This window comes from Pelophylax lessonae, assembly GCF_965119305.1.
Source record: "Pelophylax lessonae genome assembly, chromosome: 4".
Lineage (NCBI taxonomy): Eukaryota > Metazoa > Chordata > Amphibia > Anura > Ranidae > Pelophylax > Pelophylax lessonae.
This window is the reverse complement of record NC_138771.1, coordinates 304,816,689-304,834,767: the sequence shown is the minus strand read 5'-3', so window position 1 is coordinate 304,834,767 and position 18,079 is coordinate 304,816,689. Positions and strand designations below refer to the sequence as shown.

At 44.2% G+C, this 18,079-nt stretch overlaps 1 protein-coding gene across 1 annotated transcript in view; it reads left to right on the top strand.

The window, feature by feature from the left end:
• UTP20 (UTP20 small subunit processome component) overlaps positions 1 to 18,079 on the top strand; it is a 159,469-nt gene that overhangs the window by 98,209 nt on the left and 43,181 nt on the right. Inside the window, exons 42-46 of the mRNA XM_082254752.1 lie at positions 372 to 511; positions 6,276 to 6,432; positions 6,520 to 6,618; positions 13,701 to 13,868; positions 16,215 to 16,381. Of these exons, the coding sequence (XP_082110878.1) occupies positions 372 to 511; positions 6,276 to 6,432; positions 6,520 to 6,618; positions 13,701 to 13,868; positions 16,215 to 16,381 (731 nt within the window). The remainder of the gene's footprint in view (positions 1 to 371; positions 512 to 6,275; positions 6,433 to 6,519; positions 6,619 to 13,700; positions 13,869 to 16,214; positions 16,382 to 18,079) is intronic.

The window sequence follows — 18,079 nt, the reverse complement described above, 5'->3', positions numbered from 1 at the left end:
CCTTAGTAGAATTGAAATGTATATTTCTGTGAGAAGACTGGCAGACCCAATGTAACGCAGATATTATATTGGTATATTGCAGCAGCTTTTATATTAAAGAACTATGAACTATTTAGTTAAAGAAAAAAAAAAGGCATGCCATAGTGACTTAACAGTCATCACAGCCTAGAACATTCTTCTTACTATAAAAGAAAGAAGTGTTTTTTTTAAATTCATTTAAAACTTGTCACTTTTTGATTAAATAAAATGTTAACTACGGTAGTTATTATGTTTTTTTAATCTCTTCCTTGTGTTTAAGACATTGTTAAAAGCTTCCGTTACAATTTCAGAAATGTATCTGTTCATGTATATTTTATTCTTTGTGTGGGCAGGTAAAGAGAGAAGAAGAGCATAAGCTGGTGAAAAACAAAGCTGTGAATGAAGAGGAAGTGGTCCGTGTCCCTATAGCTTTTGCCATGGTGAAGCTAATGCAGACACTTCCACCAGAGGTGATGGAGGTCAATCTGCCCAGGTATTAAAATATATCTTTAATTGTAGGATATACTGGGATGCTTGGACCAATCCGTTTTTTGTAGTTGTTGTTTCAGGTTAGCTGAATATTTTCTAATGCAGAGGCTTCAGAATCTCAGTTGTATTTAAAGTGTACTGTATGTCAGGCACAGAAATGCACTCAACTCTTTAGTTCTGTTCTTGGCTGAGAACACGCAGCATTTTTGTAGAGTGTTGTTGGTCCTAACTACTTAAAGCGAAAGTATCATCGCTTTTTACCTTTTACCTACAGGTAAGCCTATAATATAAGGCTTACCTGTAGGTATAATTAATATCTCCTATACCTGCACGGTTTAGGAGATATTCGCCCTGCATGCAGTCGCTGAAACCAGCGGCGCATGCACTCTGAAGGTCCTTGCCGGAAAGTTTACTTCAGTGACGTCATCGGGGCTCCGGCCACTCACAGCGCCAGAGCCGCAGAACCAGGAAGAAACGCCGAGGGAATATGACAGCTCCCTCAGCGGTGTCCGAGCGACCGTGTCAGGGCTTCGTTTTAAGGGCTTCATTTTAAGGTAAGTATTTTCATAATGAGCTAGTATGCGATGCATACTAGCTCATTATGCCTTTGTCCTGCAGGGCTTGGTTTTTTTTTTTTTTTCGTCGAAGATACAACCGCTTTAAACCCTCTCACTCTCCCATCTCCAGAACATAGAAAGTAATTGTTCTGTTGTCCAAAAAAAAAACTAGGAGCGCTAATTACTCTCCTTGAGATGACACAGGAAGTGTGCACAGGACAGGTCTGAATTTTTGAAATGACCAAAAGGTATTTTCTCTAGCGCTCATTGACAGACGTAGTCCTCGGTGATACACCACCTTCGGGTTATGTTGCCTCCACAGGAGCAGGACTAGACAGGAAATTAAAAAGCTCTGGCCACACCCTAGGGGCAGTCCCAGAGGGTATATCCTCTCTCTCTCTGCCTCAGCAACTCAGTTATTTTCTGTCTAGTTAGGAGTAAGGACCTAGATACCTTGCTGGGATCTTAAGGTCCTGGCAAGAATTTTTTTCTTAAAGGATTTTTAGACAGCTTTTTTTCTCCAGTGTTCCTGTGAGATCTTCAAGCAAGAAAGCTGAACTGGGCGACGGGCTGGATGTTGAGATCCGGTGGTCACCCCAGTTCAGCCTACGAGCGCGTGCAGGCCATAGCTCCGCGCTGGGTCGGCCGCGACAAAGTCCCATTAAAAGGACTGAACCCGCGAGTTAAACGTCTCGCTGAAACGCCAAAGACCATGAGTCACGGCGTTCGTATCGGTCGACAGCCCTCCCGCCCCGGTGGAGAGGGGTACTGTCAGGAGTTGGTGCCCGCCTGGTTCCGGTATGGTGAGTAGTATGTTCCCCCTTTTTCCCTGACGGGTTTTGTGGTGAACGCGGGCCCCTCTCTGTATGGTAAGAAAGAGTCCTTTCTATCCTATAACATGTCACAAATCCTCCTACTTTGAGTGTGATTTTATGTGTGCAAAAGCCAGGAGGCTTGGTTTGGGAGCTAACAATCTATTGTATACATGTTTAAAAGATGTAATCTGTGGCATTCTGGGAATCTTATGGGTTAAGTATAAGCTACCTACCAGTCAGAAGCCACGGACATGTAGACTGCCTTCCAAATCAGATCTCCAGCTATTAGCAGGCCTCCCGAACGACCATGCGGTCCGCCAGGGCCGGTACCGCCAACCACGCCATATCCCCATGCAGAGAGAGTGTTGTGTGCCCTGCAGCACACCGCTATTCAGTATAGGCCGCCGCCATTTTTTTTGCTGGATCGCACGAGCCGCCATTTTGGCGTAGCCTCGTGCCTCCAGCATGGGGGCGGCCATGTTTGAGGTGATCCTACACCTCGTGGAGCTTGGGGGAGGCGCCGGAAGGCGTGCAGAGGGGCGGAGCCGCCTCCTTTCTTCCTGGGCAGCCAGCCAAAAGACTTCCTGTTTGTCAAGACAGCGCTGTAAGCTGTTGCAGTTTAACTCTGAGCATCAAGTGGTGAGCCTGGGGGTCTATCTCTCTCTCTCTCGATCGATAGGGATCCCTAGCAGGTAACACTAAGGGGCTTTTTGTGGCGCTGGGGGTCAGAAAAGAAAAAAAAAAAAAAGTTTTTTTCTTTACTTTTGAATTATATTATCCAGGAAGTAACTGGAGTTATTATGGACCCTGCCACACATATTCCCCCACCTGTTTCCCTCGAGGGGGCCTCGGGACCCGCCGGTGCACAGAGTATAGAGTCATTTACAGCAATTTTGGAGTCTATGGTGGCTCGGGTGGAGGCGGCCTGTCAGGGACGGGGGTCAAGGAAGCGACCCCCGCCTACCCCTATACTATCTGACACCTCTGACTCAGATTCAGAGATGGTCACGGCAGTTGCAGGTTCCTCTGCAAGGGCTCTTATCCCAGGTAAAGCCCCCTCAGACAGTGAGGAGGACGCTTCTTCTCTTGCTATAATTCAGGAAGAAGCATTGGTGGACGCACTAGTTGTGGCAGTGCAAGAAACCTTAAAACTTGAGGCTTTACCGGCAGAGGCAACTGAAACAGAGAGGCCTTTTGGGACTAATAAGCCCATCAAGACGGCGAAGGCTTTTCCTGTACCTAAATGTTTTGGTAATCAGATTAAAGGAGAATGGGAGCATTCTAAACGTACCTTTACTATTTCCAAGCGTATTGCTAGACGCTATCCGTTTGAGGAATCCATCATTAAGAAATGGACGGTACCACCAGTCGTGGATCCGCCTATTTCCAGGCTGAATAAAGCCACGGTTATTCCAGTGGAGGACACTTCGTCCTTTAGGGATCCGGTGGATCGAAAGATAGAAGCAGAGTCCCGCACTATCTTTTCTCTGATAGGGTCAGCATTTAGACCAGTAATTGTTATTGGTCTAGTTTCCCAGACACTTACGGAATGGGCGAAAATGGTACGCCAAGATCTTAGGGGAAAAGATATTCCCCAGGAGACATCTGATTTGATGGAACAGATCATACAAGGGCTACGGTTTATCTGTGACGCAGCCTTGGACACTACTCCCTTGTTAGGGCATGCATCTAAGTTAGCAGTGATCCTCAGACGTGTGCTGTGGTTAAAATGCTGGTCAGCTGACCTAGGTTCCAAAAAGACCTTGACCAATCTCCCTTTTCAGGGGAATCGTCTATTTGGGGCCAACCTAGATGAAATCATTAAGGATGCCACTGGGGGCAAGAGCACTTTTTTGCCACAGGCTGCAAAAGCTAAGGGACCTCGCAACAAGCGAGGACCTTTCTTTACCGCCCATAAAGGGCGCCCGGCTGGTACTCCCGGGAAAGGCAAGACTCCTCCAGGAGGGTTCAAGAAGGGCTGGTCGGACAAGCAGAGGACCAACCCAGCCAAACCCGAAGTAAAGGAGTACACAGCCTGAAGGTGCGCCCCCACCCGGTTTCAGGGTGGGGGGACGTTTTCACCGGTATTCAGGACTTTAGATCGAGCATCAACCACTACTACCGGTGCGATTCTTCCCTTCCAACATTTAAGTACCACAGGAAGCGGTAGTTACCGTTCCCTGAATAGATCTTTTCCTTTACCTTTTCCTAAGATTAGTCCCGATACCTCACAGGAATCGGATCTGATTGACCAGATAGGCCAAGTAGCTTCTAGTCGGGTGACTTCGGTCCCTGAGGTTCAACCAGAAAAGATCACCTTTCCTGATAACTATCAGGTATCTGATAAATGTGTGGAAACAGAAAACGACCAGACTTTCTCGGATGGTCGGGGCCAGATAGCTCTAGGGACGCCTGGTTCAGATCCAATCAGCGCCAGTGGTCCTAGAAATTCTAGGCTGGCCTCCTCAAGCCGGCCTGGCCGACTTGGACATGTTAGTCGCAGACGTTCCGTGGGAACTTCGTCTCAGGGAGTGTCTGTGGTCTCAAGGACCAATTTACCTTCGTGCTTTACAGTCGCTGGTTTTAATGGCCTGGCCATTGAGACCCAAGTACTGAAGGACAGAGGTTTGTCTACTTCAGTCATTCCTACCCTTATTAAAGCAAGGAAAGCGACTTCCAGCAAAGTCTATTATCACACATGGAAGACTTATATTGCGTGGTGCGAATCTTTAGGATTTCCTCCACGTACCTATTCGGTGTCTCGAATATTGGCCTTTTTGCAACAAGGGGTTGAGCAGAAGCTAGCCTTGAGCACCATCAAGGGTCAAGTTTCAGCATTAGCAATCTTCTTTCAGAAACCTTTAGCTACCAAATCCTTGGTGCGGAATTTCATCCAGGGGGTGCGGCACCTGGCTCCTCCAGTCCGCGCGCCCTTACCGCCCTGGGATCTTAATTTGGTTTTGTCGGTTCTACAGAAACCTCCCTTTGAAAACATCAGGGAGATTCCCTTGCTTACTTTATCCCAGAAGGTGGTCTTCTTGGTGGCTATTACTTCTGCTCGCAGGGTGTCAGAACTGGCTGCATTATCATGCCAGTCCCCATACCTAGTGATTCATAGGGATAAGGTAGTACTTCATCCTAAGCCATCTTTTCTTCCTAAGGTGGTTTCAGATTTTCATCTGAATGAAGATATTGTACTACCTTCCTTGTGTCCTCAGCCCAAGCATCATCGGGAACATGCGTTGCATTCCTTAGATGTGGTTCGGGCAATCAGGGTATACCTGAAAGCTACGGAATCATTCCGTAAGACGGATTCACTTTTTGTGATCACGGATGGCCCCAGAAAGGGTTTGCCTGCATCTGCCGCGACCATTGCCAAATGGATTAGACAAACGGTGGTACAGGCTTATTCTATTAAGGGTCAGAGTCCTCCGTTCCCTGTTAGGGCGCACTCCACTCGAGCGCTCAGTACTTCCTGGGCCTTTCGCCATCAGGCGTCAGGGGTCCAGGTATGTAAGGCGGCCACTTGGTCGTCGGTACATACCTTTACAAAATTCTATAAAATTGATGTGACGGCATCGGCGGATGCCTCATTTGGCCGCAAGGTTTTGCAGGCCGCAATTTGAGGAGACCGGTGGTCTACCTCGAGGGTTTTTTTCTGTTTGAAAAAAAAAAAAAAAAAAGAAAAATTTTTTTCTCTCTTTTGTTGAGTCTCATCATTAAGGATGAGCATTGTAAACTTCTAGTTGGCACCGGTTGGGCCTTCTAGATTGGGATTTGATTTCATTTTCCCACCCCTCAGTTGTGATACTGCTCTGGGACGTCCCGAAGGTGGTGTATCACCGAGGACTACGTCTGTCAATGAGCGCTAGAGAAAAATGGATTTTTGTAAAATCTTACCGTAAAATCCTTTTCTCTTAGCTCATTGACAGACGTAGTCCCCGCCCCTCTGTTTTTTTGAGTTGGGTTGGGTTAAAATCTCTAAAGACTGCTTTTTCACATAACTGAGTTGCTGAGGCAGAGAGAGAGAGGATATACCCTCTGGGACTGCCCCTAGGGTGTGGCCAGAGCTTTTTAATTTCCTGTCTAGTCCTGCTCCTGTGGAGGCAACATAACCCGAAGGTGGTGTATCACCGAGGACTACGTCTGTCAATGAGCTAAGAGAAAAGGATTTTACGGTAAGATTTTACAAAAATCCATTTTTGAGCATATTTGGACACATAACACACATTTGATAGTAAATTTAACAAACCAAAAGGGAGAAATTATAATAGAAGTTTGTTGTTAGGGTTTAAATACAAGAGAAAAAAAAACTGGTGCTAGCTTTTTGAATTGAGCCTATAGTAACATAGACTATAATAATTTATACTTCTTTATTTCCCTATTACTTTTCCAGTATTCTGTTAAAGGTATGTGTCCTCCTGAGAAACCGATTTCAAGAAATCCGTGATATTGCAAGAAACACTCTCATTAAGATTATGGAAACCCTTGGGGCTCGTTATCTGCACTATGTGTTAAAGGAGATGCAAACTGTCTTAGTTAAAGGATACCAGGTAATGTTCATTTTAATATCAAATATGTTCTTATTGCTATTTTCCATATCTATACATTTGTCTATTTTTTTTTTAATCCAATGCTAGGTTCATGTGCTGACGTTTTCTGTGAACCTGTTATTAAAAGGACTTACTGCCAATCTGAAAAGCGGCGACCTTGACGGATGTATAGAAACTTTGATCCAGGTAAATAGAACAGAGTACCTTTATAAACAAACATTTTTTGAAAATACCTGGGTAAGCTAATCACAATAAGTGTTGAAGAATAAATTACTCTTACAAAAAAAAATAATAATGCACATTTTTTTGCAGGTAAAAAAATGTGCATTTTTTTATTTTTTTTTAAAAGGAACCTGTAAACCATTGCACATTGTAATGCAATGTTCCTGCAGACTGTCTGTGTAGCTGTCTGCCCGTACCTCTGCTATAGGCAGGCAGTTACTGAATGACAGGAAGCTAAATTAAACTACCTAGAGTGCTCATCAGCGCCCTTGTAGTTCATTGAGAACTACAAGCCATCAGCCGATACTTGTAGTTCATTGATTCGCAGGGATCTGTGAATCAAAAAAATGCCCCACACGGGCGCACACTCTTTGAATTGTGACAGTAAATGCAGGGAGAAGATCCCCGGCTCGCTGTTACAATGAGGGAGAGATCGATGGAGAGGGGTCAGATGCTGACCATGTTACATGTTATACCCTAAATATGGGTGTAACATGTAATCTCTTCAGGAAGGTGAACTTATCCTTTAAGGAGCCCTGCCCTGCCCTGCTCAATTAGCAGCTGACAAGTGATGATCTGATGGTCTTTTTATCAGGCATGATCTTCTTCAGTCATCCTGGCTGAGGCTAACAAATCAAGATAGGTCCCTTTAAATACCATTGTTTCAGTAGGCTGTACTAAACCTAACTGATATGTAAACACACACTTTATTGGTTACATAGATTGTGGTTAGACACAATCAAATGGTTACACATATGATGTCAGTTTATGGTGAGAGTGTGATGACAATATATTATAATCAGCAAAGGAACAGTGGTATGTACAGTGGGTATAGAAAGCAATCACCCCTTTAAAATAATCAGCTTTTGTTGCTTTGCAGCCTGAAATTAAGACAGACACTTTTTTGTTTTATCCAGCTGTATTTACTAGTGCAACTTATAACACCCAAGTTACCGATATAACACCAACATGTCAGGAAAGAAAAATAAAAAACAAAATCATTGAGTTGGAAAAAGGATCACCCCATGTCAGTCCCCCCATGTCAGTATTTTGTGGGACCACATTTTTATTTAATTACAGCCTTTAGACTTTTGGGATATGTTTCTACTAACTTTGCACATCTAGACTTTGCAATATTTGTCCTGTCTGTCTTCATTTCAGGCTGCAAAGCAACAAAATGGGATAATTTCAAAGGAGGGTGATTCTTTTCTATACCAAGTGTATATAGATATCAGTGAGCCCCATTATGAAGAGTACATTCCACAGACACCTCTGAGATTGAAAAAAAAAAAAAAAAAAACAATTTCTCTATTCTTCATTGACATACAATTCTTGACCATTGGTTATGCTGCCCCCTACAGGAGTAGAACACTAGGCAGGAAAAAGCTGTACCACTCCTATGGGGCCGTCCCTGCAGGCATACACCCACACACTCTGTTATAGGCTTCAGTTGGTTTCTGCCTAGCTCAGGAGTAGGAACTAGTTCCCTGCTGGGACTTCGTATTGCTTCGGTTCTGCGGGGGGGGGGGTTATCCTGGTGTGGGCTCCTCCTGGGGACCCTCTGATGCCACTGTCTAATGACCCCCCTAGGGGGTCCTGGAGACCGCATGGTGCACACCGTGAGGGGCTGCCATTTTGCTGTAGTTTCGCTCTGCATCAATGTAAAAATGTCTCCATTGAATTGCAAGGACGGCCATGTTTTGGTAGTTCCTTCATAGGAATGCATGGGGCAGCCATTTTCTTGGAGTCCACGATCACTGGACAGCAGGGAGAAGCTAGGGTGAGTCTAGTACATGACCGACTTATTTCCTGTTCCTGTGTCAGATCGTTTTTTTCTGCACAGAACGTTTCTATATCCCTCCATATTGTTTTGGTGGTATGTTACTTTGGTCCCTGTAGGTATTTTTCATTCACCCTGCTGCAGGCTGTGCTAGGGCTGGGACTTGTGTTGCCGCTGGTGCAGCAGTGAGGATCGTGTTTTTTGCAGTTTTTTCTTAAAGTGACACTGTTTTTTTGCATTAAGTAAATATGGAGTCCCAGGACCAAATCTCACCCACAGACCCCCCTCAGTGCGGTTGCGGGACCATCCAGGTCGCTGTCTGCATTTACAGCAGTTTTGGAAAACCTGGTGTCAAAAGTGGATATAGTTTTAAAAAAATGCCACTAGTAGAAAGCGCCCTATGCCTTCCCCTGCTTCTCTAGTATCCTCAGATTCTGAGGTAGATATGGTCGCCAGGGACGCATTCTATCCTGGTGGATCATCGTCTTCGCATTCTGATGGCGAGGAGGATGTATCCTTGTCAGCAGCCTCGCTGGAAAGCGCGTTGGTGGAGGCATTTATAGTGTCAGTGCAGGAAATCTTAAAAATGAAGCATTAATCTACAGCGTCAGGGACCCAGGTGTCTTTTGGCACCAACAAATCCCAGAAGTCGTGCAAGGTTTTTTTCCTGTCCAGAACTTTTTGACAACATAGTCAATGAACAGTGGGGGCGCATCAAACACATGTTAATGCTGCCTAAGTGCTTTAAAATGCACTACCACTTTCCACCTTCTCGGATGCATTATCCGCTAGATGGACCGTACCACCAAAGGTGGATCATCCATTTTCCAGACTAAACAAGTCTACTGTGGTTCCGGTGGAGGAGTCCCCACTATTTACAGACCCTGTGGATAGACAGATTGAGTCTCTGTCCCGCCATTTGCATGTGATAGCAGGTTCAATACTGAAACTGGTCTTTGTGATCACTCTGGTGTCACAGACCATAACGGAATGGGCGAAGTTGCTGAAAGTTGACTTGGAAACTGAGCAGCTCTCCTCGGACCTGATAGAGCTAACGGACCAAATGGTCCAAGCCCTTCTGTATATATGTGATGGGTCGCTAGATGCAGCTCCACTGGTAGTCAGAGTGTCTGTGGTGGGGGATGCTATTCTTTCTTACCTTCCCTTTACGGGGGACAGGTGGTTTGGATCCTCTTTGGATGAGTTGATCAAAGGCCTTACGAGTGGGAAGAGTACTCTTCTTCCCCAATCCACCAAGGGCAAGGCACCGTGTAATAGACGGGGGCCTTCATTTACTGCTCAAGGAGCTAAGCCATTCAGGTCTTCTGGGGGTTCCAAGAAGACATGGTCGGGTAAGCCGAGAACAGGCCAATCCGGATCTGCGGACAAATCCTCGTCTGCATGATGGGACGCCCTCACCCGTTTCTGGGTTTGAGGGATGTCTTCGCTTCTTTTCGGAACCATGGACTTTCTTTGATTCAGAACAAATGGATTCACAAATGGATCCAATCGGGTTACAAGATCAAATTTAGGTCCCAACCGTCGGACAGGTTCTTCCCGTCCAACCTTTGCCTATCTCCAGATCGGTTAATGGACCTACGAGAGGCGGTGCAAGATCTGCTGTCACAGGGAGTAATTGTGCCGGTTCCCTCTCGGGAATGTTTGCAGGGGTTTTATTCAAACCTGTTCACTGTGCCCAGGAAGGGTGGCAAAGTGTGTCCAATCCTGGATCCCAAAGCTCTGAACCGCTTCGTGCGGGTACAGAAGTTTCGAATGGAGTCTATTCGCACGGTGGTGGCGTCCCTACATCGGGGAGACCTGTTGGCCTCTATCGATATTAAGGACGCATAGCTACACATCCCTATCTACACTGGATACCAGCGTTTTCTTCGCTTCGCTGTGGGAGAGGAGCACTTTCAATTTGTGGGATTACCCTTTGGTCTTGCCTCTGCTCCTAGGGTCTTCACAAAAGTGTTGGCTCCGATATTGGCACTTCTACATCAGGGGGATTGCGGTCCTGGGGTACCTGGACGATCTCCTGTGAAGAGCAGATTCTCATTCAGCTCTGTTGGGGGATTTGACAATCACTGTAAGGACTCTGCAAGAGTTCGGCTGGACAATCAATTTTGCAAAATCAGCCCTGGTACCATCCTGAAGACTGGTCTACCTGGGTCTGACTCTGGATTCCGCTTCAGCAAAGGTTTTTCTTCCCCTGGACAAGCTGCAGAAGTTTCAGGGAGCGATTAGTTTGTTGTTGTACAGCAATCTGTCCTCTCTGCGGACTTGCATGAAAGTTCTAGGCCTGATGGTGTCGACCTTCGAGGCGGTCCCATTTGCGCACTTCAACACCAGGTCATTACAGAGGGAAATTCTGGTCAAATGGAACAAAGATGCAAAGTCGTTGGATTCTATGATTCGGTTGAGTCACAACACAAAGGCTGCTCTTATATGGTGGCTTCGCCCGTTGGCATTGCATTGCGCCAGGGCGAGTCTTTCCTTTGTAATGGACCGTGGTCACCACGGACGTCAGTCTGGGGAGGAGTGCTGGGGAAGCTGTGTGCCCAGGGATCTTGGACAGTGGAAGAGTCCAGACTACCGATCACTGTTCTGGAACTCAGGGCAATAAAGCTTTGCCTTTGTCACTGGACAAATCATCTACAAGGTTGTCCAGTCCGGGTTCAATCAGACAATTCCACGGCCGTAGCTTACATCAATCATCAAGGGGGCATCAAGGGTGTCCCAGCGGCCAGGGAGGTGGCCGAGATCTTGAAATGGGCAGAGATTTTAGTACTGGCTCTCTCCGCGGTACACATCCCAGCCGTCGGGTGTTGGATCAGGGGGAATGGTCTCTACAATCGGAGGTGTTTTATCTCCTGTGTGCGTGGTGAGGGACATCCAATGTCGACCTGTTGGCCTCTCGGCTCAACAGGAAGGTTCAAAGGTTTGTAGCCAGGTCAGGGGATCCCCTAGCCGGCGCCGTAGATGCACTGGTGGCTCCTTGGGGTCATTATCGGCTGATCTATGCTTTTCCACCACTGAAACTCCAGCCGAGACTTCTGCATAGAATAGAGGCAGAGGGGATTCCAGTCATTCTGGTAAGCAGATCTGGTAAGATTGGTCGCTGATGTTCCTTGGAGACTTCCTCTCAGGAAAGATCTGCTGTCTCAAGGGCCGATCTCCCATCCTGCTTTACAGTCACTGGCTTTAACGGCGTAGCTGTTGAAAGACAGGTGTTGAAGGATAGGGGTCTTTCTGATTCAGTTATTCCTACACTGTTGAAGGTCATGAAGTCTGCTTCCAGGAAGATCTATCATCGTACATTTCATGGTGTGAATCCATGAAGGTTCATCCTCGCCTTTTTTCGGTGGCTAGGATCTCGGCTTTCCTTCAAAGAGGTGTCGAACTATACTATTAAAGGCCAAGTATTGGCCTTGGCTGTGTTTTTTTAACATCCTTTAGCCTTGCATGCATTGATTCGCACTTTTATCCAAGGGGTCCATCATGTAGCCCATCCGAGGCAATCCCTGTTATCTCCATGGGATCTAAATTTGGTATTGTCTGTTCTTCAAAAACCTAATTTTGAGAACATTAGGGAGAGTCCTCTGCTTACCTTGTCTCAGAAGGTTGCCTTTTTGGTGGCTATTACTTCTGCGCGCAGAGTATCAGAATTGGTAGCGCTTTCCTGCCGTTCACCCTATTTGTTGGTCCACAGAGATAAAGTGGTACTTCAACCTAGTCAGTCAATTCTTCCTAAGGTGGTTTCTGATTTCCATCTAAATGAAGACATTGTGCTGCCTTTTTTATGTCCTAAGCCCAAGCATCCTAAGGAAATTTCTTTGCATTCTTTGGACGTGGTTCGCAATTAGGGTTTACCTGGCGGCTACTGAATCTTTCAGGAAATCCTATTCTCTTTTTGTCGTTACGGAAGGACCTAGAAAGGGACTGGCTGCGTCTGCTGTGACCATTTCCTATGTGGATCAGGCTTATTCACTGAAGGGTCAGGTCCCACCTTTCCCTGTGAAGGTGCATTCTACTAGGGCACTGAGTGCTTCTGGGCTTTTCGCTATCAGGCATCAGTGATACACGTTAGCAAGGCGGCAACTTGGTCGTCCGTGCACATGTTCACAAAATTTTATAAAGTAGATGTGTTGGCATCCTTGGATGCTTCTTTTGGCTGCAAGGTTTTGTAGGCTGCTGTTTGAAAGAGACTTAGTCTCTTTATGGGTGTTTGTCCAGGAAAGCTCCTGTTGTTCCTTGTTGAGCTCTATATTCCCTGGTTGGTTTAAGTTTTAGCTTTGTTGGAAATTGCGTTCTTTTTCCCCTCATGCAAATACTGCTTTGGGACGTCCCAATGGTCAAGAATTATATGTAGCTGCGTCTGTCAATGAACGATAGAGAAAACTGGATTTTTGGATTCTGGATGGTCCTTGCTGAGTGTCCTTGTAATGGTTAAAGATTCCTTGTAATGTCTCATCTGTGGTTTGTAATAACTGGATATTTGCCTTACTGTAAAATCATTTTCTCTGAAGTTCATTGACAGATGCAGCAACCGCCTCTCTATCTTGAGTGGGTTGGGACTTTTCCTCTAAATACTGCTGGCAACGAAACTGAAGCCTATAGCAGAGTGTGTGGGTGTATACCTGCAGGGACGGCTCCATAGGCGTGGTAAAGCTTTTTCCTGCCTAGTGTTCTACTCCTGTAGGGGGTAGCATAACCCAGTGGTTCTCAAATCCGGTCCTCGGGACCCACCAACAGGCCAGGTTTGCAAGATAACTAAATTACATCACAGGTGATCTCATTTGCTTCTCAGTGATTGCAGTATTCTAGTCTGCATCCCCCAAGGTAATACTTAAAATCTGGCCTGTTAGTGGGTCCCGAGGACCGGATTTGAGAACCACTGGCATAACCAATGGTCAAGAATTATATGGAGCTGCGTTTGTCAATGAACTTCAGAGAAAAGGATTTTACGGTAAGGCAAATATCCAGTTATTACAAACCACAGATGAGACATTACAAGGAATCTTTAATCATTACAAGGACACTCAGCAAGGACTAGTATCCAAACATTTTGACTTTTTCCTAAACCTATGTCTGCGAGGACAACACTGAATAAAATCGAAAGGATGCGTTTTGGTAAAAATATATTTAGAACATATGTATAGGCATAGAAATAAAATGTAACTTTTTAAAAATGCATTTTTTTTATCAATGGCATCAACTTAGACACAAGTCAGATGTTTAACAAGCACATTTTGTGTTCCCTAAGATTTTCAACAATGAGCTGTTTGGAAATATTGCAGAGGAAAAAGAAGTTAAAGGGATAGTCTCTAAAGTAATGGAAGCTCGAAGCAGCAAAAGCTTTGATTCTTATGAACTGCTTGCTCAGTTTATTGGAAAAGACCAGGTTTTAAAATTGATCCTGCCCTTAAAAGAGGTAAGATGTGTGTTACTGGAAAATCATGCATGTTTTAATCTTACAACAGAATTGAAGCTATGCCATATTCACTTCCTGATGTACTGTAGATATGTTGTAAAAAAATATTGTAATATTTCTGTGACATTCAGAAAACAATGATTTAAAGCTAAACTCTAAGCAGATGTAGAAGATGCAATTTAATATATCTCTATATTCATTATTGCATACAGTAAATAAATCTATTTTTTAAATGCAACCAGTGTAAGCACTTGGATTTGATCTGGTATCAGCCTCTTGCAAATCTCCCTGTGCAAGGAGAGGAACAAGGAACAAATGAGTTGCGGTACAATGCTTATGTGCTAACAAGAGAAGAGAACAGAGTGACAGGGAAATTAATTAATTAAATAAAACAAATAGTGTTGCGCTAAAAAAACATGTGAATGTAATATATAATATGATTATTTTAAACCAATATATAAGGTGAATAACATATGAATAAAGTCCATAAAGGTGAAAGTAATGATCCCAAAAATGAGAAATAAAGTCCCAAGTAAGATGTGCAAGATGATCCAAAGAATATCTCCTCTTGTGACAAGAACAGGAAGGTGAGTGAGGAACACCACGGTGCAACGGTGCAATGGTAATAAGGCTGCTTACCAGAGAAATATGGCCATTCAATTTAATGTAGTGGCCCCAAAAGCGTATGGAATGTAGTAGACCTCAGAATCCTGTATTAAATCGCATGGAACTCCTCCGAAGCAGTATGATCCTCAGGGCTCACTCGGACAATCAGACAGGATCGGGTATGTTTTTTAAATAACAAGAATGGAGACCATAGCCCATAAAAAACAACACGATTTATTTGAAAAGTAACTTACAATGTTTTCAGATAAGAGCGCATAAAAGAGCCGTGCCGGCTCTGCTTCTCTGCTCTAGCGAGGACGCGGGACGTCGCGATCCAGTCTACAGCTTGAACACATGTTTTATGCGCTCTTATCTGGAAACATTGTAACTTACTTTTCAAATAAATCGTGTTGTTTTTTTATGGGATTACGCTATGGTGTCCATTCTTGTTTTTCACACATACCCGATCCTGTCTGATTGTCCGAGTGAGCCCTGAGGATCATACTGCTTTGGAGGTGTTCCATGCGATATAATATAGGATTCTGAGGTCTACTATATTCCATACGCTTTTGGGGCCACTTCAATAAATTGAATGGCCATATTTCTCTGGTAAGCAGCCTTATTACCATTGCACCGTGGTGTTCCTCACTCACCTTCCTGTTCTTGTCACAAGAGGAGATATTCTTTGGATCATCTTGCACATCTTACTTGGGAATTTATTTCTCATTTTTGGGATCATTACTTTCACCTTTATGGACTTTATTCATGTTATTCACCTTATATATTGGTTTAAAATAATCATATTATATTATATTATATTATATGTTACATTCACATGTGATATATTTTGTTTTTTAGCGCTACACTATTTGTTTTATTTATTGGTTTATGATCATTGTCTGTTGATCAGTGTGAGCAGCTTTATTTTTCTACACAATTCATACTACCTCACTTGTTTATTTAGCGCAGAAATTCTCCCTTTTTTTGTTTGAAATGAATTCATTAGTCTGCTGCTTCTCCTTTAGGTCTCATGCACACTTAAAGAACGCCACTTTTAAGGGCGTTTTGATGAATTTTTTTGGCTGTCTCTACTTAGCTGTGCCCCATCTCTTTCTAGCGATGTCCACAAGTCACTTGGCCATCCGGGACGCTCTCTCCTGATTGGCTGAGACAAATCCATCGCGCCATTTGCTCCAGTGGCTGTCAATCAAAGTCAGTTCGCCAATCATGAGAGAGAGGGGGCAGGACCGAATGCCAGCTCTGTGTCTGAATGTACACACAGCTGCAGCTCGGCTCGGTTGCCCCATAGCAAGCTGCTTGCTGTGGGGGAACTCAACAGGAGGGAGGGGCTAGGAGGAGGATCTGAGCTGCTCTGTGCAAAACCAACTGCACAGAGGAGGTAAGTATAACATGTTTGTTTTTTGTTTTTTAAAGGAGACTTTACAATCACTCTAACTGGAACTTAGAAAAATTAAGTCTCCTGCTCTGTCAGAAAAGGGTTATGCTATATGGCATACGTTTTATAAAATCTCAGAACTGGATGAAAAAAAATGTTAATCCTTTGAGAGGATGTATTTTTGTATGTGTGTTTACCTGTTCAGGCCGAAGGCCAGCTTTAGGATCGGTGAAAGGTGATGTATTCCGTTTTAGCCTTGTTGTGCTTACCTTCTTAAATTCTGCTAAAAGATGTGTTTATAGACATTTTATTGCACGAACTATATGGTTCCTAATGTTTTGCAGATTTTAGAGAAGACAACAAGTTTGAAGATTGCTCGCAAAGTACATGAAGCTTTCCGTAGAATTGTGTTTGGTTTAGTTGCCAATGAAGATATGTCTGCAGAATCCATCCTTTTACTGAGTTTTGGCCTCATTAGTGAGAACCTTCCACTCCTTACAGAGAAAGACAAGTATGTTATATTTATTAGGGGTTTATACTTTGCTTTTTAATGGAAGTCACTCCAGCATTAACATCTTTCATGCATGTTGTTGGGTGGGGAGATTTGTGCCTTTGTTTTTCAGAGTTTAGCATGAGATGCATATCATAATATAATCTCCTAAAGACCAGTATACTATTATCAGTGGTCTACAAATTACTTTTATTCATATTCTAAAATAGTAGCTTGGCCCCTATATGTTATTTAAAAACAATGCAAACTGGAATCATCTTAAAGCGGAGTTCCACCTAAAAGTGGAACTTCCGCTTTAAGGACTCCTGACCCCCTGACATGCCACATTTGTTTTTTTTTTGGGGGGGGGGGCGGGTACTTAGTTTTGACAGGTACCCACTCCCACTACCGTTCGGGCCCCCCAAGCAGTCTTCTGGGACACCTTACACAGGTCACAGAATATTGTCCCGCCATTCAGGACGCGCAGTGGGACTCACGTATGCGCAGAGTGCACCCGGCTGTTGAGCCGCAAGCTGTCAAAGCCAGTTTCCCACACTAGTGATGCCGTCGGTGGGGAGAGCCAAGAGAGAGTTCTTGTAGCTGCTGACTTTTAATAAACACAGAAACGGCTGCAACTCCGCTTTAGTGTTGACATGGTAAGCATGTAACAGGATTCAGATTAGTGCACACTTTTGCATACAAGTGACTTCAACTTCACCAACAGTTTATATAAATAAGAATAGTGAGACTTGTAGACAAGTACTGCATCCTAAAAAAAAATAAAAACATTTCCTGAGATAAATATATTGGACTGCCATTGTTGAGCTCCTTTGAATCACTTTTCTCGAACAGGCTTGCTGATCAGTAAAGTTAGGGTAAAGTCTCTAGTTCTGATTTTCCTACTTGTTCGGGATCAGTTGACTTAAACTGTTATAGTAATTGTGTCAGCATGACAGCCAGGTAACAAGAGTTTGCAGAAATAATATCTGGCCACCTTTTTTATTGATTTATAAACACCTTTACATTATATGTTGTATTAGGCATGGACTACTTTTTAAATGTATAATCCTTATTAAAGGCAAACTTTAGTGGTTGACTTAATTAGACCACCTTGGTTTTCCTTACCTCTACATATAATAATATGCAGATGGTAACACTGATAAACTAAATATAGTGTAGTGCATATTGCATGGGTCGATTGAACCTGGACTGCTCATGCATGCAAATAACGCTTATATTCACATATACACTGAACAAAAATATACAAAAACGCAACACTTTTGTTTTTGCCCCCATTTTTCATGAGCTGAACTCAAAGATCTAAGACTTTTTCTATGTACACAAAATGCCTATTTCTCTCAAATAAATCTGTGTTAGTGAGCACTTCTCCTTTGCCAAGATAATCCATCCACCTCACAGGGGTGGCATCTCAAGATGCTGATTGGACAGCATGGTTATTGCACAGGTGTGCCTTAGGCTGGCCACAAGAAAAGGCCACCTGAAATGCAGTTCGTCGTCGTAATTGACTTGAGTGGGCAAATGCTCACATTCAATGGCGTCTGGCACTTTGGAGAGGTGTTCTCTTCATGGATGAATCCTGGTTTTCACTGTACAGGGCAGATGGCAGACAGCGTGTATGGCTTGGTGTGGGTGAGCGGTTTTCTGATGTCAACATTGTGGATCGAGTGGCCCATGGTGGCGGTGGGGTTATGGTATGGG